The following is a 19367-nucleotide window of genomic DNA, read 5'->3' as shown; positions in this document are numbered from 1 at the left end:
ACGCATTCTCCATAAATGACTATTAAGATGTGTACGGACCCATGTGGGCCGTTTGGAGATTGCAGGTTAAAACTTACCGCTTTGTGGCTGCCCCCATGGGCTAGTGGAGGAGGGGTGCTGGGGCCTGAGGAGCCAGCCCCCAACGGTGACAGGACGCTGGGTTGCAGACTGTCTGGGACGGTACGCGGGACAGCCCTCGGCCCTTTGTCACTGCTCCCAGGACACTATCCACCCCGGCCTCCCCCACAGCTCTGAGTGTGGTCCTCTGGCCGGTCACCCGGCCTCGTGGCTTGAGGACTGCCTGTGCTCATGGCCCCTGAACTCCTGTCTCCAGTCCCCTCCCCTCCTGTAAGGAAACAAGACGAGCAGAGGCTGGGAGAAGCCCAGGGGTCCTAGGGCACCAAGGCTCTGCCACAGCATATCGGACCTCTGCCCATTTCACCAGTTAGGCATTTATTTGGAATTAGGAAATTCAGAAAAATTAAATTAAGCTAAAAGGAAATAGAACCCCCCCACCCTAAGAAAAATCAGACTTCCCTTATAATTTATTTCCAGGATTACTAGCTATTTTTGTAAAATAAAAACATTTTCCAAATTCACAATAACCTTGTAATGACGTGATTCTAATGTCCCTAAGTGGTGGGTTTCAATGTTCATAATATGCTTAATTTTCACCATGGGCAGAGCACATCACAGCAGAGCCCAGGTTTAACTCCCTCGACTTAAATCTCAACTTCGCGGGAATGATAAACCCTTTTGTTTTACATAGTTCTCTTCTGGGTATAAAATGATGTTGACTTAGTGTAGAAGCTTGGGAAGCATAGTGAAACACAGAAGTAGGGGTCACTCGTGTGCTGACCACTGACCAGCCTGGCCTCTGGACTGTGGGCTCTGGCCCCAAGCACCCCTCATGCTCCCTCGTTTTCTGTGTCATCAGGGTCCCGTGCTCTGTGGCTGGGCGCTCGCTGCCTGGTGGGCACAGGCTCTGGGGGAGCGGCCAGGAGGGCCAGGCCCGGCCTAAGGGGGCCTGTGGTGGGCGACGGGGGGATGTGTGCAGGTCCAGTTCCCTGAAGCTCTGGTTCGTGGGAGTATTTGACCAGAGACGTGAACAGTGACATCGCAAAACATGTTGTAAACACTGTTTAGTCACTGGTTTTTGTTCAGTGTCTCAGATGACTTGCTGGCATGTTTTGGTGTCAGAAGGAAGTATCATCGTGACCATTCTGATGCCTGACGTGTGGCCATGGCCCAGGTCACCTGAGCCCACGGCCCCCGAGGCTCTGGAGGTGCCCGGTGCTCAGAGCCCGCCAGGGCCTCCACCTCGGGACGCTGCACTTAACCTGAGTGCCACCTTGAGTGTGTTTGAAAAGAAACGTAATCTTTCAGATGCTGGAGGAGTCTGTGTGTGATCTGGTGGTAAAGCAGTTGAAGCAGCATCAGAGCACGATGGAGGACAAATTTATCGTCTGCCTGAACAGAGTCACGAAGAACTTCCCTCCTCTTGCCGACAGGTATGTGTGGGGGGTCATGGGGAGGGGGTTCAGTGCCGCCTCTGCTCACTGGCCTTGCCTGCCGCCCAGGTTCATGAACACCGTGCTCTTCCTGCTGCCGCGGTTCCATGGTGTGATGAAGACACTGTGTCTGGAGGTGGTGTTGTGTCGCGCAGAGGAGGTAGCGGACCTGTACCTGCAGCTGAAGAGCAAGGATTTCGTTCAGATCATGAGACACAGGTGAGTGCATTCTCGGATGCAGCTGGCTCATAAAACATCCGTCTGTTCAGCTGTCCCCTCAGCTCGAGGGGACTTGTAGGTTGTCATGAAATTCATATTTGTTCACTTTGAGTCTGAGAAGAGGAGGTGGTGGGGCTGGACCCTCCTGCCTCCTCTGACCTGGTGCCTGGAAGGCCACGTCTCGGGTTGTCCACGGTTCTTTTCAGATACAAAATGCGTGGTTGGGAGTTCTGTACCTATTTTGTCAGGTAAGAGGCTTCCGTTATTTGTTAAATTTGTTTATTTTCAAAATTGTGTCAGTAATATGCTGTTAAAGTAAACATTCAAAGAGGCGGCTACTGTGCACATGTCTCTGTATGTTTTTCCAGTCATGCCTGTGTGTGCGTTTTCAGTCATAAACGGTGCCGTTGTGCCCTGACTTCCTCCGTTCAGTGCTTACTGCTGAGTATGTGCTGCGTGTAGAGCGTGCAGCTGGAGCTTGCGTAAGGAGGAAGGCACACACAAGGAAGCAGGTGTGCACCATGTCAGGCCCCAGACTTGTACTCAGCACCCCCTCCTGACATCCTAGTGCCTGACCAGCACTCGAAATCATCTTTTAAAGTCATAAAATCCTTTCTGTTTAGCTTATTTTGATATTGTCAGATTTTTTTTTAAATGAACTTTTTATTTTGGAATAATTTTATTTTTACATGAAAGGTAAAAGATAAAACACAGAATTCCCACACACCTCTTACCCCGTTTCCCCGTCTTACGTAATCGTGGTGAGTTTGTCAAAAGCAAGAAGTTAACATTCATGCATTTCTGTTAAATAAGACTCGACTTCCTTTTGATTCACCAGTTTTCTCATGTCCTTTTTCTATTCTAGGGTCCAGGCAGGGCACCAGGTTGTTAATTTACTTTTAATAATCTAGCCCACGATAAGTATTTTCAAGAATGTAATTTTTATGTGTCGTATTACCTATAATAAAATTTTTTGGAATACAGAACAGCACAAAGGAGAAAAAGTTACTTGTCATATCTGAAAGTATAGTAATAACAACTGTTAAATTTGTGTGTTTTTAAAAATTCTTCTTATCATAGAGATGATGAGAGACAGAAGGTGTGTTTGGACATAATGTACAAGGTGATGGTAAGACTGCAGCCCGCGGAGCTGCGGGTCCTCCTGAGTGCCGTGGCGGAGTTCCTCTCTCACCCCTCTGTGCTGTGCCGTGAGCGGATGTACCGCGTCCTCATGTGGGTGCACGACAATTACCGGTGAGCTTGCGCCACGCTGCCGTCTCATTCACCGTCGTCAGGGCAGTATTTGGACACCTGTAGCGAGTCTGGAACACTTATAGTAAATGATGAAGCATTTAAGAATATTGATACGCGACTAATAATTGAAACAAGCTTCATGTATTGAAATATATCCTTAATTCATTTTACGTATCTGTGGGATATATTCAGAGCGTGGTATTATTGACTGAGTTGAAAGTGTAGTCTGTTTTCAAAGTTACCCCTTTACAGTCTGACGAGATCAGGGAAATGAACCGCTGGGACGTTTCCTCCTTTGGGGCTGCAGCCACACCGTGGCGCCAGTGTGCCGAGGGCCCCAGCCCGGTGCCGGGGGTGGGTGGATGTTCGCGGGAATGGGCAGGTCTCGTTACTCTAATTCGGGCAGTGTTGTTGGGGTTGAAGAAACGCTACGGAAGGAGCATTAATAGATTTGTTGTTTTGTTACTTTTCTCAGAGATCCTGAGAGCCAGGCAGATGATGACTCCCGGGAAATATTCAAGTTGGCGAAAGATGTGTTGATCCAAGGATTGACGGATGAGAACCCTGGGCTCCAGTACGTGCCCTCGGGGAGCAGCTGGGCTGGGTGTGCGTGCTCGGGGGCTGTGTCTGGCCAGTGTGGGGTCTCCACAGGTGTAGGAAGGGCATTTGCAGCAGTAGCATTTTCTCTGCCTATTGCTTTCCTAAGTGTAATAAAAACGTGTTTTAATTCACATTGAGACCTAAAAATCCTGACACGTTACTTTAATATGTCTTGAAAAAGTGACATGGGTGACATTCTCCCTGCTGTGCCGTGAGTTACAGCCTTTCAAGGTGAGAAATCTTCAGTGAGAGGTGGGTTATTGTTTGCCATTTAACCCAGACTGAGATCACACTATACATGTCCATATCGGATGACACGTTTGAAACCTCAGAACGTGGAGGACACTGCAGGGTAATCACGCATGGAGAGAGGGGGACGGCTGTTCTCATAAACGCCGACAGGCTCCCCAAGAGCTGATCACGTTACATAAGGAGCAGTGTAGACTCTTGTACGGTTATATATATCAACTAACTTTTAGCTGTGCTGCAATTTTTAATTCATTGGGCTTTTAAAATTGTGTTTCTTAACCGGTCACAAAGTATAAAGCCTAATCTGGTTTTTAACCAGTGAGTGTATTTTATATTCATATTGTGTTTTGAGTGTTTCATGGCACTAATTTTTGGAGTGAATTGTCTTAGCAGGGCAGTGAAGGACTATATAGTAATTTCTTTCAGTGTTTTCTCAGTTTCAAAATATCTAATGTTGTATTCTCATCTTTTAAAACTTCCCAGGTAATAGAGAGTAAAATCACCTAGTTTTTCACCTCTTATTGAATATGCTAACATTTTGGAGTCTCTCTCCTTCAGCGCATGCGTTGTTTATGAGTCAGCTTGCCCTGTTGGTACAGGCTTGTGTGTGGTTGCCCTGTGTGGAGCTCTGGGCGGAGGAAGAGGTGCCTTCCCTGCTGGGCACACGTACGGACCTCCTCCTCTTCTTTCCTCTCTGCCTTTCAGGTTAATTATTAGGAACTTCTGGAGCCACGAAACTAGGTTGCCGTCAAATACCTTGGACCGCTTGCTGGCCCTGAGTTCCTTATATTCTCCTAAGATAGAAGCGCGCTTCTTAAGTTTAGCGACAGATTTTCTGCTTGAAATGACCAGCATGAGCCCTGACTTCCGGAGCCCCATGTTTGAGCACCCGCTGTCAGAGTGTGAGTTTCAGGTGAGCTCTCGTCCCTGTGATCTGAGCTTTCCCTGTCTGCTGGTCAGCAGACATTCACTGTTGTTGAACGCCTTTCTTTTCTGTTTGAGGGGTACGTGGCATAGAGCATTGTGTTTGTTTCAGGTGTGCATGGTATTTGTATGTGTTACAAAATCATCACCACAGTAAATCTAGCTAACATCCATTACCTCGCATAGTTACAGGTTTTCTTTCTTGTGAATCTACTCTTAGCAACTTTCAGGTATACAATAAAGTGTTACTAACATCAGTCCCCACGCGTACATTGCACCCAGGAGTGACTGACTTTAGAGCTGGACGTTTGTACCTTTTGACCCCCTGTACCCATTTCTCCCACCCCCACTCCTCGCCTCTGGCAACCACCGGTCTATTTTTTGTTTCTGTGAGCTTGGTGTTTTTGTTTTTGTTTCAGATTTTATGTATGAATAAGATTGTACAGTATCTGTCTTTCTCTCTGACTTATTTCGTGTAGCATAATGCTTTCAGGGTCCATCGACGTTGTTGCAAATGGCAGAATGTCATTCTTTTTCAGGGCTGAGTAGTTTCCCATTGTGTTTGCACATGCACGTGTGTGTGTGTGTGTGTGTGTGTGTGTGTGTACACTATGTCGTCTGTATCCATCCACCTGTTGATGGGCACTTGGGTGGTTCCTGTGTGTCTGGGCTGTTGTAATAGTGCTGCTATGAACATAAGGATCCCTGTATCTTTTTAAGTTAGTGTTTTCATTCTCTTCAGATAAATACCTAGGTGTGGAACTTCTGGATCGTATGGTAGTTCTACTTTTAATTTCCCGAGGAACCTCCACACTATTTTTCACTGTTTACACTCCCACCAGCAGTGCACAGGGTTCCCTTCTGTTGAGAGCTGTCCTGACAGGTGCGAGCTGATGTCTCCCTGTGGTTTGGTTGGCATTTCCCTGATGGATGGTGTACTGGCTTCCTGATTTTACGTGGAATCCACACAGTCTTCCTGAGACGCTCACCTGTGTGTCACCCTGCATGCCCCTGGCCCTGCACGTGGCTCACCCTTGTCTTCTCCCCTCCACAGAGGTGTCCCCCCTCCCCGTCCCTCGTGGGGGCTCCGCCCAGCAGCACCGGCAGTGATTTGCACGTTGGCACAGAGCCTGCCCTGCCGTGTCTTGTGGTCTGGGCGCCAGGCGAGGTGTGGGGGGTACTCAGAGGCCGAGTCATTTCCCGAGTGTGGCAGTAAGCCTCTGAATGCACAGTGTTAAGGAGTAGAAAAGTGGTTTTTCTCCCCAATACGGATGGGTGTTTTCAGTTGGCAGATAGTTGTTTCATTGAAACTCTTATATTTGAAAAGGTTCTTCTTCAGCTGCTTCTCATAGCGATACCTGAAGTTACGGTACATGTTTGCCGATAGGACCGTTGGATTTTTTTTTTTAAGAACGTTTATTGAGATACAATTGACATAAAATATACTGCATATATTTAAAGTGTACAATTTGACGTTTTTTTCTTATTAGTAATGTATGTATGGCAACCCCAATCTCCCAATTCATCCCACCCCAAACCCCCCGGCTTTTCCCCCTTGGTGTCCATATGTTTGTTCTCTACATCTGTGTCTCTATTTCTGCCTTACAAACCGGTTGATATGCACCATTTTTCTGTATTCTGCAGATATGTGTTAATATACGATATTTGTCTCTTTCTGACTTACTTCACTCTGTATGACAGTCTCTGGGTCCATCCATGTCTCTACAAATGTCCCAATTCCATTCCTTTTTACGGCTGAGTAATATTGCATTGTATATATGTACCACACCTTTTTTTATCCATTCATCTGTTGATGGGCATTTAGGTTGCATCCATGTCCTGGCTATTGTAAATAGTGCTGCAGTGAACATTGGAGTGCGTGTGTCTTTTTGAATTATGGTGTTCTCTGGGTATATGCCCCATAGTGGGATTGCTGGGTCACATGGTACTTCTATTTCTAATTTTTCAGGGAACCTCCATACTGTTCTCCATAATGGCTGTATCAATATCCATTCCTACCAACAGTGCAAGAGTGTTCCCTTTTCTCCGCGCCCTCTCCAGCATTTACTGTCTGTAGATTTTCTGATGATGCCCATTCTAACCGGTGTGAGGTGACACCTCATTGTAGTTTTGATTTGCATTTCTCTAATAATCAGTGATGTTGAGCAGCTCTTCCTGTGCCTCTTGGCCATCTGTATGTCTTCTTTGGAGAAATGCCTATTTAGGTCTTCTGCCCATTTTTTGATTGGTTTGTTTTTTTTGATATTGAGCTGCATGAACTAGGACCATTGGATTTACTTAAAAACATTTGAGTGTTGCTGAGAAGGGCCGTTACTTCCTCTTAAACTTTCTCATGTGCAGGAATATACCATTGACCCCGACTGGCGCTTCCGGAGTACGGTCCTCACGCCGATGTTCGTGGAGACCCAGGCCTCCCCGAGTGTGCTCCAGACCCGGACCCAGGATGCAGCCCCGTCGGCCCGGGGGACAATGGCAGGGCAGGTGCGGGCCACCCAGCAGCAGCACGACTTTACAGCCACACAGAGTGCAGGTAACGCCTCTGCCGCAGGACGCTGGCGGTCAGAGCAGCGACAACCTCAGCAGACGTGAGGGAGGAGGGGGGCTGAGTTCCCAGGGGCGGGGGGTGAGGGGCCTGTGCGGACAGTCTTGGGGGCGGAGAGGCGACGGCTGCGCAGCCAGAGGACATACTGTGCACTTAGAAGTGTGTAGTGCACAGTTTAAAAAAAAAAATGGGAGGAATGAATTATTTCTGACTGGAGAAAACAGGAAAGTTGTAGGACATGTAGTTTGATTTTGTTTAGTGCGTCACGTTTAAGACCCCTTATCTCAGAAGCAAAGCAGAGCCAAACCAAATTCATTGACTATGTTTGTAGTTCATTAACCGTTTCTCAAATGATTCAGCTGTTTCCTTTGATCAGCAAGGTACAAGCTGTAGAGTGAAATCCCCACGTTTTATGTAAATACTTCAGTGTTTTTCCTTTATGTAATTTTTTTACATTCTGTTCTAGAAATAGGACTGGTTTGGACAATTATTGTGGACATTTTGTGGCACTGATGTTAGAAACCATGGACCTTAGTACCTTGTAGATGCAAAGTATCGGTCTTATGAGTAGGTAACGCATCTCCTGCTTTTCATGTGAGGACACGAGGCCCCAGCGCCCGGGTCTTCCCGTGGGGATGTGGCCGGCTCCCATCCCAGTTGCTGCTGTGGGCGGCGGCGTGTCCTGGCCAATGGTGCTGCCCGCATGCGGTGCTGCCGTGACACACCTGTCACACGCCTGTCACACGCCTGTTTGCAGGGGGAAGAGGCTCCTTCCACTGGCTGACAGGGGACAGCATTGCCTCACTGGGGGATGACTCGGCCTCCGCCACGGCCGAGTCCCCGTCCTCGTCCTTGCTGTTTGCTCACCAGAGGCCTGAGAGGCCCCGCGGGGCAGCCCTGAAGCCAGTGGGACCTGATTTTGGGAAGAAAAGGCTGGGCCTCCCTGGGGACGAGGTGGATAATGGAGCGAAAGGTAAGAGGTGGTTGAGGTGTGTTGAAATGCCTGCCTCCGCGCATGTGTGCCTGTTCGTGCATCGTAGGTGCCTGTGTGGAGCCCAGACAGCGGAGGCAGGGTTTGGGGTCCAGAAAGCAGTTGAGCAAATGGGGCTCAGCCCCTTCGCTCAGTGACTTTCTGCAAGCTTAGGGGTCGTGAGAGGAGGCAAGATTGGGAAGCTGAGGCTCAGAGAGAGTCGAGGTCCAGCTAGGGCGGAGATGGGTTGGGCAAGCCTGGGCGGCGGGGAGTGAGGACATGGACCGCAGCTCGGCTGGGGCGTGGGGTGCAGGACACCTGGGCCGGCAGGTAAGGAGGCTGACGGGGGTGGGGGTGCGTTTTGGGCGGAGCCATGGCTCAGGTGGGGGCGCGAGCGGACAGGTCAGACACCCCCAGACTCGTGACAGGCCGCTGCAGCCCCGCCCGGTTCACCAGCCCCAGGCTCAGCCCGTCCACCTTTGGCCGAGTCTCTGGCTCGCCTCTGTGGCTCCAGGCGGCGTTTGTTGCCCCCTTTCTTGTGGGTCTCAGTCACTCTCTCTGGCTCCGCGTCCCCGACCCTCGCCCGCCCCAGCACACGCTCACAGGAAGCCCTGCGCCTCCCGCTCTCTGGCTTTGCCGTGTTGGGCCCTGGGCTCACCCATGTGCCTGAACGCTTGAGCTTGGGTCACGTGGGACTGTTTGCCCTTCTTGTGCAATAGTTTTTCCTGGGCATTAAAGACTGTTTTCTTCCTTTTTTTAATTGGAGTGTAGTTGATTTACAGTGTTGTGCCAGTCACTGCTCTACGGCAGAGTGACTCAGTTATACGTATATGTATACACACATGCTCTTTTTCTGTATTCTTTTCCGTCAGGGTTTATCCTAGGATATTGAGTGTATGACAATTTTCTTTAGATGCTTGGCTTTCTACATATTTGTCCTTGAGTTTCCTCTGAGTTGCACAGCTGTCATCTGTATGAAATCTCCCTCGAGCCTCCCAGTGCTGCGTCCAGGTTGCTGAACTCGGACAGTCCTTCCTCGGTCTGTTCCTCCTTTCTGGGGTCACCTCCCTGGGACCTTCCAATGTTGGGGTCAGCATGGCAGTGGCTGTTGTGACGTGATGCACTGGTGCCTGTGGGGACGGAGCTCTGGCCTCTGAGGGGCCTGTTATAGCCTCATCGTCGTGGTCCTTGGTGAGGATGGGGTCTTTGCTCTGGGGATGCTCTCAGGATTTTCTATTTTAAACCAGTTTTAGGAAACGTCACAAAAGTGTCTTTTGATGCAGTTCTGTTTTAGTCCATTTTCCTAGGCTTGAGGAAGGCCCTTTGAGGCTGCTAACTCCTATTTTCTGGTTCTGGAAGATTTTTGCTTGGGTGATTTTTTTTTTATTGTTTTTTTTATTGTTTTTCATTGCTCTAAACATTTAATTTTATTTACTTTTTTTAAAATAAGGTTTTTATTTATTTATTGGCTGCACTGGGTCTTTGTTGCTACGTGTGGGCTTTCTCTAGTTGTGGTGAGTGGAGGCTTCTCTTCATTGTGGTGCGCGGGCTTCTCATTGCAGTGGCTTCTTTTGTTGTGGAGCACAGGCTCTAGGCACACAGGCTCAGTAGTTGTGGCACAGGGGCTTAGTTGCTCCTCGGCATGTGGGATCTTCCTGGACCAGGGATTGAACCCATGTCGCCTGCATTGGTAGGCAGATTCTTTTTTTCTTTTCTTTTTAATAAATTTATTTATTTATTTATTGGCTGCATTGGGTCTTCATTGCTGCACGGGCTTTCTCTAGTTGCGGCAAGCGGGGGCTACTCTTGGTTGCGGTGTGCGGGCTTCTCATTGTGGTGGCTTTTCATTTTGGAGCACGGGCTCTAGGCACGTGAGCTTCAGCAGTTGTGGCACATGGCTCAATAGTTGTGGCTCGTGGGCTCTAGAGCACAGGCTCAGTTGTTGTGGCATATGGGCTTAGTTGCTCCGCGGCATGTGGGATCTTCCCAGAGCAGCGCTTGAACTCGTGTCCCCTGCATTGGCAGGCGGATTCTTAACCACTGCGCCACCAGTGAAGTCCCTTTATTTACTTTTCTGAAAAATTTATTTTATTGAAGTATAATTGATTTACAATGTTGTGTTAATTTCTGCTGTTCAGGAAAGTGGTTCAGTTACACACACACATATATATACACACGTTCTTTTTCATATTCTTTTCCATTAGGAAAAGGGTTCCCTTTTCTCCCATGGGTGACTTTGATGATGATTTCCAAATGTCAGTTTTCTCTTTTTGGAATTCTGTCTTGACTGTCAGACCTAGTGGATAGTTCTTCTAGTTTTCTGTTTTTATCCTTTTTGTTTTCTATTCTGGGACGAATGTTTAACCTTATCTTCTAATCTGTGCTTTTAGGTGATGACATCCTGTTTTTAGTTTCTATGAGCCTTCTTGGTCTCTGAACATCTCTTTGGTCCACTGTTGCAGTATCTACTCTGCTTTTTCTGATAAGTGATCATTTTTTGAATTTTTTTCCTAGATGGTTTGCTTTCAGTGTTTACTCTTTCCCTATTGTTTTGATTCCTGTTTTTCATATTTGAAGCTTTCCTCAAATGCCTGGTGATTTTCGGTTTTTTGCTCTGTTCCAGGCAGGTGATAAATGGCGTCTGGAGTAGTAGCTGCATGTTGGGGGTGTGCTGACTGGCCTCCACCAGTCCATGGAAGCCCCCCTTCTGTGCTGGTTGGTCCCCCAGAGGTCAGGTCTTCACCCTCCTGCCTGCAAGCCCAGGGCCTGGTGCTGGGGCAGCCCAGGCTCCGGAAGTCCTCACGGCCCGCCCGCGGGGCTCTGCTCCGGCCTGGCGTCCCCAAGCCCCCTCTGCTGTCCCCTTGTGTTGTCCAGGCTCTGCCTGCCCTCTCTGCACGGCTCTCAGGCTGCACCGAGGTGGCACGACCTTCTGTTCACCAGCTTCCAAAACTGACCAGCGGTTTCCTGTGCCGGCCTTTGTACTTCACAGGCTTAAGTTGTTTTGAAAACACAGCTAAGGGGGCTAAAGATGGCACTAAGCGGACAGCCTCGCCTTTGTGTCAGGGAATCTGGGGAGGAGCGGCGTCAGCTGCGAATAACCAGGCTGCTTTCTGTTCTTCAGGGCCAGACAATCGGGCAGAGATCCTGCGGTTACGCAGACGATTTTTAAAGGACCGAGAAAAACTGAGCTTGATTTATGCCAGGAAAGGTGTTGTTGAGCAAAAGCGAGAGAAGGTTTGTATCTGTTTCTAGAATTTGGTCAGAAAAAGCTGTTTCCTATCAGAGGATGTGTACGAAAGACACAGGCTTCCCTGCTGGTCTAGAACCCGAGGGCAGAAGCAGCCCCTCCCAGGTGTCCCCTGAGCTGCCCTGGTTCGAACCTCCCCTCGGGGGCTGCTCTTTCTGGACAGACAGACTTTCCCCACGTGGGGAAGATGGGGCCGCCTGTCGTCCTGGGGTTGCTTCTCCCAGCTTCTGCCCCTCTCGACCCTGTGGCTAGAGCCTTGACCCAGCTCTGGGCCGGCAAGCTGTGATGGGGGGCGGGGGCTGCCCTCCTGGAGGTGCCTTGTCAGTGGCGGGGGAGGGGGAAGGGCAGCTGTCCTGAGTGGCCCACTGCAGCTGCACATGTGACGTGAACTAAGGGTTGAGCATTTCTCAAAACGTGGACACAATGGAAGAACTTGTGTAGCCCAAGCTTCAGTCTGAGATGCAGATCTGTGATCTTGACCAGTTGTTGTAGGACTAGCTTGTGAGTAAAAGCCCTGTGTTTGTTCTAACTCAGTTTAAATCCTCAACTTAGCTTCCAGATTTGAGTGTGAAGTAGTCGATTGGTTCCACTGTACCTTTCATCTCCCTCTTGTCCTGGAACTGTTAGAACCAGTACAATCAGTACAACTCTCCAGGCTTCTCACCAGCCCCACCCCACCTATGGCCTTCGAGCTGTGGGCTCCGGGTTTGGGGTAGAGGCACTGGGGATCCCTGAGGGTCGCAGGGAACGGGTGGGTTGCCCGGGTGGCTGAGGGCGGCCCATGCTCCGTGTTGGGCATGTCCTCCAGCTGGTGGCGTTTGGGAGTGTCACCTCAGCGCTGGTGGAGCTGCAGTCCAGTGTGCACAGCAGATGGAAACCAGGCAAGAGATGCACACACTGGGAGCCTGTTAGAGAGGCTGGGGTGGGGGAGGCTCCACAGAGAGGGTCCCTGCAGTGGGGGCAGCTGTGGAAGTGCATTCCAGGCTGAGATGTGGGCCCCATGGGACCTCACTGAGGTTTGTCCTGAGAGTAACAAAAAGGGAACACAGTCCTTTCATGTATGGCTTTAAAAAGGTTTAAATCAAGTTCTCTGATCGCAGGGAAACTCAGATTTCTTTGTAATAAATATTTAAATAATCTCATTGCTCATCTGACAGTGGTTTTTGTGTTGAGTTTATCATTTGCCAGACTGGTAAAGCATAGTGACTAAACCTTCTGGGTAGAAATTGTCATTGATTCACTTTTTTTCTTTTTTTTAAAGAGTTTTTTGATGTGGACCATTTTAAAAGTCTTTATTGAATTTGTTACAATATTGCTTCTGTTTTATGTTTTGGATTTTTGGCCGCAAGGCATGTGGGATCTTAGCTCCCTGACCGGGGATCGAACCCACACCCCCTGCATTGGAGGGTGGGTTCTTAACCACCAGGCCATCAGGGAAGCCCCTGATTCACTTTCATGTTAGTGACAGGCGCTGCCAGTCTTCTTACCTGAGAATTCTAATTTTCCTTCTTGCTGACAATTGCAGGAGATGCAGAGCGAGCTGAAACTGAGGCAGGAGGCCCAGGTCGTCCTGTACAGGAGTTACCGCCGTGGAGACCTTCCCGACATCCAGATCCCGCACAGCGGTCTCATCACCCCCTTGCAGGCCCTGGCCCAGGTGGGTGCTGGCACCTGCTGCAGCTCGTGGGGCCACCTCTGTGCAGTGTGCAGGTGCTGGTTTGCCCCACACGGTGGGCTCGGTGGGCTCTCGGCTTCCTGGCTCCGTGAGACCCCGACACGGGGTCCTGTTGAGACCCTTTGCGGTGGGCCCAGTGTCTCTGTGTGCCAGCCACACACTGAGTGTGCTTTCCTCACCAGTAGCGCTGGTGGGAATAAAATAATAAGTCGCTAAGCCACTTATTAGGTGGTTGGTTATATAGAGTCCTCCTCTGGGGGTGGATCAGGAGGCATCCGTGGGATCTGCTCCTTCTCTGGTGATTCTCTCATCAGCTGAGGACTGGGAATATCTGTCTGTCATTAGGGGAGAAGTGTATTGGGAGTGAATGAAGTTTTCCAGCAGAATTCTCTGACAAAAAAGGATGTTTTCCCGTTGAAAGTCTGATTAAGCTTCCTTTGACTTAAATTGAAGTAATTTATAAAATCGAAGAGTGTTGTCTATGTATCGTGTGACATGGAATTATGCTAGGTACTGAAACGTAATGCCTTATATTTTACTGTGCTGAAGTTTGCAGGACGTATTGATTAGAATAATAGGTTATATCTGTGTAGCCCACTGCTGCTGTGTAAGCTTTTTATTTAATCTAAATAATTATAGTGACAGGAATTTGCAAAAATAGCACAAGTCCTGTGTCCTCTCCCCCAGCTTCCCCCCAGGAAGCCCACGTCACCAGAGCACTTGAGTGCGGCCCAGCCTGGTGACCAGACTGCAGGCCAGCCGAGCCCTCACCTCCCCTGTGGCATGTGTGTGTAGATTCACGTGTAGATGAAGGATTTGTACACGAGACTCAAGAGTCAGTGGGTGTAGACATGGATATCCCCCGACATGCTAAGTGGACCCCGCGTAGCAGAGTGAGAGGCCCACACGGCAGTAACCATCTCCGTGAAGCGTAACTGTGGACAATGCTTATTTTCTTTTTGTTTCCTGATGCATATTTTCTGAGATTTTATATAAGAACCATCGTGACTTTTTATAAGACAAACACATTACCTAAAATAAAGTAATAAATACCCTAGAATAAAGAAAAAAATCAAATTATACTTTTTATTCAGACAGCGTTTATCAAACAAAATAACTTAAAAATTTTATATACTCGTGGATTCATGCCTTCATTTTAAAAGTGTAGACACTGCCTGCTGGGAGCCGCTCTCAGCACTGGGGTCAGAGCCTGTGGATGGCGGTGCTCCAGTGCCTGGGTGCTGGGGGACAGCGGGAGGGACGGGCCGCCCACCACGGGATGGAGGAGGCCCCTGCTGGCCCCTGGGGCTTCAGTGGCCATGGCGATGGGCTCTGGCCTGTCTTCTAAGCTTGGGACCGTTTTCTGACGTCCTGCAGCTGTTGTCAGTCCCCGGGAACCGCCCTGCGTTCCCCTGGCCCGGGGCAGGGACCCACAGGCCCAGACTCATGCAGAATTTGAGCCAGCTTTTAAATCTGTGTCTCTGGGTCCAGCATCCGTGCTGCCGTGCCTTTTATAAGATGTGTCAAACAGATGTGTTTGGTTGAGTTCTGAATCCTCCTTTGACGGCTGTGCCTGTCAGTGTGGAGCCAGGAGGTCCCAGGGCCGTGTGGGCTGCAGTCTGTGTGTTTAGGTCAGGCTCCAGGGCTGTGGGTGAGTCACCTGGTTTGTGCTTCTCCGGAATGTCTCGCAGAGAGACCTGCTTGTCGCGAAGCAGCTCTTCAGCAGCCTGTGCTCAGGGATCCTGAAGGAGACGGACAAGTACCGGACCGTGTCAGAGAGGCAAGGCGCTGCCCAGAAGCTGCTGCAGGACTTTACGCACCTTCTTAGCACCACCTTCCTCTTCTTCCCACCGTTTGTGTCCTGTATCCAGGTGAGGCCGCCCTTCACACACCGGCATCTAGTGACTCCGTTGGTTTCTCAGTTGAAGCGAGGGTTTTAACAGAGCAGATGTCCTCTGATGGGGCCACCTCTTCCCAGATGGCTTGATGCAGTTTATTTGCATTTACAAGGGTGAGTCAAAAATTATCTGCACCCTGGCTGTAGAGTTTATAGAAGTTTTAGTATAACTGGAGTGTGGGTAGTTTTTGACTCACCCGCGTATAAAAAAAAATACAAGACAATAATCAGAGCTCAAACTTGATATAAAACGGTTCTGATCTTGAATCAGCCATCCCCTCGGTGTTGTGGCTACACCTGTGTGTCACGTGGCCCCGGCCCTCCTGCTGGTCTGCGGGGGTGTTGACAGAGCACGTGCCTGGCTGTGTGCGGGGTGGGGGCCTGGGGATGCAGGCGCTGTCGCTGCCCTCCTGGCATTGCACTCAGGGTGGGGGTGGAAGGTGGCGAGGCTTTGTGGCACCAAAGCCGGGGTGGTGTAGGGCAGGTGAGGCGGCAAGCAGGGCCTTGGTTGGGTGGGGCGCTGCCCTGCAGCGTCTAGTGCAGACCTGCTGTGTAAGAAATGTTTTCTTCCCCATTCAAACATGATGGTTACAAAGTCCCTGATAGAAAACCTTTTGGATTCATTTCAGTATTTTTGTAACTAGTTACCTCCCTGGAGTAATTTAAAAGTTGTATTCTTTAATATTACTTGTCAGTAGCTTTGGTTTGCAAAATGGGTAATAATTCCCCAAGATGAAGTACTTAGTATTCCTATTTTGTTCTTTTTGATGTAGCATGAAACTTAATATATGTTGTTTCTTTTTATTTTCTCTTTTTATTGGCTTATAATTTACAAGTAGAATTCTTTCGTTGATTTTCTCCTGGAGATGCCAAAGACAAAGCTTGAGAAATTATATTGAATCAGCTAGTGTTTCAAAATAAGTTTCTCTTTACATTGTATTCTGAAGTGATTTTTTATATCTGAATTTCTAGTTTTGCTCTTAAGTTTATTTAAAAAACCAGTTTTTCCCATTGTTGATCAGAGGAGGGTTAACCGGCGATAAGTAGGTAACGTCTCACCTTGAGCTTGCTGTCGGGCCCAGTTCCTGGAGGGGTCGCGCGAGTCGGGGTTGCAGGTGCAGACCCTGTGTCTGAAACGCTGTGTCCCCCTCCGGGCACCACAGGCGTTGGCTCTTGTGGAGCTGTGGTGACGGTCTCTCAAGGGTGCGGTGTCCACTGAGACCTCGCGCACCGAGCACATCCTGCCATTGTCAGACTGTCCTAACTGTGCCCCTCAGACTAGAAGGAAAGCCTGTTCAGCCCCTTTTCACGACGGCTGGTGACTGGCCAGAGGACCTTTATCTGGTGCCCTACATTTATGTTATTTGTTGCTTGTTTGAACTTTATATAAAATTTTTATTTTTTTTTTACAAACATACATGTCAAGGGTATTCTGTGTGCAAATCTCTCTTTCAGAACATGAAATATTTGAAACAAGGAAGTGGCCCCTCATCTGATACAGTGAGATAAAGGTCCAAGCAGGGAATATTGTTATTAAGTTCAGTAGACAGCACTCAGTTGGACTTCATCACTTTGTTTTGTTTTGGAATTTATAAGACATGAAATCGGTTGGTTAAATGTTTTTGCTTAGGAAATCCTTTTTTTTTTTTTTTTTAATTTATGCAACTGTCTTTTTTAAAATTAATTAATTTATTTTATTGGCTGTGTTGGGTCTTTTTTGCTGTGCACGGGCTTTCTTTTTAGTTACAGTGAGTGGGGGCTACTCTTCGTTGTGGTGCGCGGGCTCCTCATTGCTGTGGCTTCTCTTGTTGTGGAGCACGGGCTCTAGGCACGTAGGCTTCAGTAGTTGCAGCACATGGGCTCAGTAGTTGAGGCTCACAGGCTCTAAAGTGCAGGCTCTATAGTTGTGGTACACGGGCTTAGTTGCTCCGTGGCATGTGGGATCTTCCTGGAGCAGGGATCGAACCCGTGTCCCCTGCATTGGCAGGCGGATTCTCAACCACTGCGCCACCTAGGAAGCCCAGGAAATCCTTCTTTATAAAGTGAAATGATGTGTCAACAAAGCTGTGCACAATAGTCAGTCTTTTTGAGAATGGACTTCAGAACTCATTTCGTCGTCCGCGCATCTTTACATGTAAAGGAATGTGTCCCAGTAATGGTTGTTTACTCATTAAAACCGTTTCATGGAAGACTTGTCCTGGGTGAGTAGGAATAAACCTTAAACTCCGTGCAGGCGGGACCCATGCTGCTCACCCGTGCTGCGCACAGAAAGCACTCAGTAAACATCTGTCAGATGAGGGTGTTGTTTGAAAATTAAAAATACACTTATTTGAAAATATTCATATCGTATTCCGGGCCTCCCTCTCTGAATTAGAATGACACCATCCGAAACTCTGACACATCAGCTACGACAGAGCCTTTCTTTGTTGTTAGTGGAAATAGAGTGTTATTTGGATTTCTTTCTCGTACCACTGGTTCCTGCTAAGAGTGACAAGTGCTTTTGTTTGCTTGCTTGCTTGCTTTGGAGAATCCGTGTGCTTCCAAGACCCCTGGTATAGAATGCACGTTGGCTCAGTGGTAGCTCGTCCGTCTCAGTGAGGGTTCCGGGCCCAGCAGCTTTGATGGAGTGGCTGTGGGTGTGGGGGGCCAGGGGGAGGGTTCCTTCCAGGTAGGTGTCCATGCAGACGCAGGTCTGTTATCATAAAAATGCTGTCCTAGTAGTCATGCTGTTCTCTGTATTGATTTGGGGTTTATTTTTCATTATTTTTGTGTATATAGAACTCTCAAATTGAGTGTTACAAAGTAAGGGTCAACATGATCATTCCTGAAACCCTCTGTTCGAGGTTACTGAGCATGTGGGACTTCTGGGGAGAGAGACAGGGAGGCTGTCAGATAGCGGGGGTGAGTGCACCTGCTCTGCAGTGACTGGATATGAAGTCTTTGTGTCTCAGATGCTTTTCTCATCTATTCAGGCTAAACGTTCCTGGAAACTGAGGTTGTGGTCTGGATAAATAGGAAATGTATAAAAATCCTCACAGTCTGCTAGTGGAAAACCACTAGCAATTAATTTTAATTGCTTAAAATTAATCCTGTATTGGAAGTGTACAAATAAGACATCATTTCCTCCTCTGAGCAAGTGGGGAGTAAATTTAATAAAATTACACAGAGAAATGTGTGGTTTCACGACCACCAATGTCAGACCTTCGTGTTCAGAACAAGTTATTCGCTGGCGCAGAGGTGGCTGGAGAACCATGGACTCAAGGGCTGCCGTGTCTGTGTCTTTGCAGGAGGTCAGCTGCCGACATGCTGACCTGCTGGAGCTCGACCCAGCCTTGGTGAGTGGCGCCGGCCTGGCGGGCCTGCAGCAGCCCGGGGCCATCCGCCTGCTGGAGGAGGCGCTGCTGCGCCTGGCACCCCGGGAGCCGCCCGCCAAGCGTGCTCGGGGGAGGCCCGGCCTGCCCCCTGACGTCGGCAGGTGGATGGAACTTGCCAGGTGAGCCTGGGCCCCAGCCTGCTGGGCGCATCTGATACAGGTAGAAGTGGTACGTCGACGTCAGCGACGCTCACGGTGCTTGTTTGTGGAAAACAAACTCCGCGCCATAGCTACAGCCTCACGCTCGAGCTGACGCTCCGGTTACCTGCGGTTTCATCGTGAGAAAGCCAGTGCCTCATTTTGGGGATGCTGAATTAGGGTGAAGTTTGATTTCACTTCTTTTCTGTAACACTGGTTTTTAGATCTTCAGGTTCTGGGAATAAGTAAAAGTGAGAGGGGGATTCTTTCCATGTCGCTGTTTTGTGGTCAGTCCTGTCTCTGAACTGAGTACCGTAGTGAGTAGTAAGATCCGTGTCCGGTACTGAAAAGCACTGCAGCGAGTTAGACGCAGCCCCCATGGGGACCACGTCCAGGGAGGCCTCTGCTCTGCTGGGGCGGCTGCTTCTGCCCACGGGCGTTTTTACCCTGTTGTGCCCAGTGTGGGCATGGACAGTAATGACGCCTAGTGCATTTGGGATTTTCAGGGAGTGAGAGTCTCAGGTCGTTTGTATTTTCTGGGTAAACAAAGCAAACAGCTTTTAAGGGCTTGAATTTTTAAACCTTTTTTCTAGATTTATTAATACTTCCTCATGCTCTTTATGTCTGTGCATTCCTTCCAAACAGATGTTTTTTAAATATTTATTTTATTTATTTGGCTGGGCCGGGTCTTAGCTGTGGCATGTGGGATCTTTAGTTGTGGCACGAGAACACTTAGCTGTGACATGT

The 19367-nt window shown here is 48.9% G+C and overlaps 1 protein-coding gene across 3 annotated transcripts in view; it reads left to right on the top strand.

The window, feature by feature from the left end:
* PRKDC (protein kinase, DNA-activated, catalytic subunit) overlaps positions 1-19367 on the top strand; it is a 141565-nt gene that overhangs the window by 88691 nt on the left and 33507 nt on the right. For all 3 annotated transcript variants that reach the window (XM_057737521.1, XM_057737522.1, XM_057737523.1), the window contains exons 53-63: positions 1387-1511; positions 1581-1730; positions 2811-2984; positions 3460-3558; positions 4539-4746; positions 7119-7308; positions 8078-8293; positions 11412-11524; positions 13063-13194; positions 14904-15083; positions 18397-18602. In XM_057737521.1, coding sequence (XP_057593504.1) covers positions 1387-1511; positions 1581-1730; positions 2811-2984; positions 3460-3558; positions 4539-4746; positions 7119-7308; positions 8078-8293; positions 11412-11524; positions 13063-13194; positions 14904-15083; positions 18397-18602 — 1793 coding nt within the window. The remainder of the gene's footprint in view (positions 1-1386; positions 1512-1580; positions 1731-2810; positions 2985-3459; positions 3559-4538; positions 4747-7118; positions 7309-8077; positions 8294-11411; positions 11525-13062; positions 13195-14903; positions 15084-18396; positions 18603-19367) is intronic.

The sequence above is a fragment of the Hippopotamus amphibius genome, chromosome 5 (genome assembly GCF_030028045.1).
Source record: "Hippopotamus amphibius kiboko isolate mHipAmp2 chromosome 5, mHipAmp2.hap2, whole genome shotgun sequence".
NCBI classification, from domain to species: Eukaryota; Metazoa; Chordata; class Mammalia; order Artiodactyla; family Hippopotamidae; genus Hippopotamus; species Hippopotamus amphibius.
Note: the sequence above shows the minus strand (reverse complement) of the source record. Positions and strands in the feature narration are given on the sequence as shown.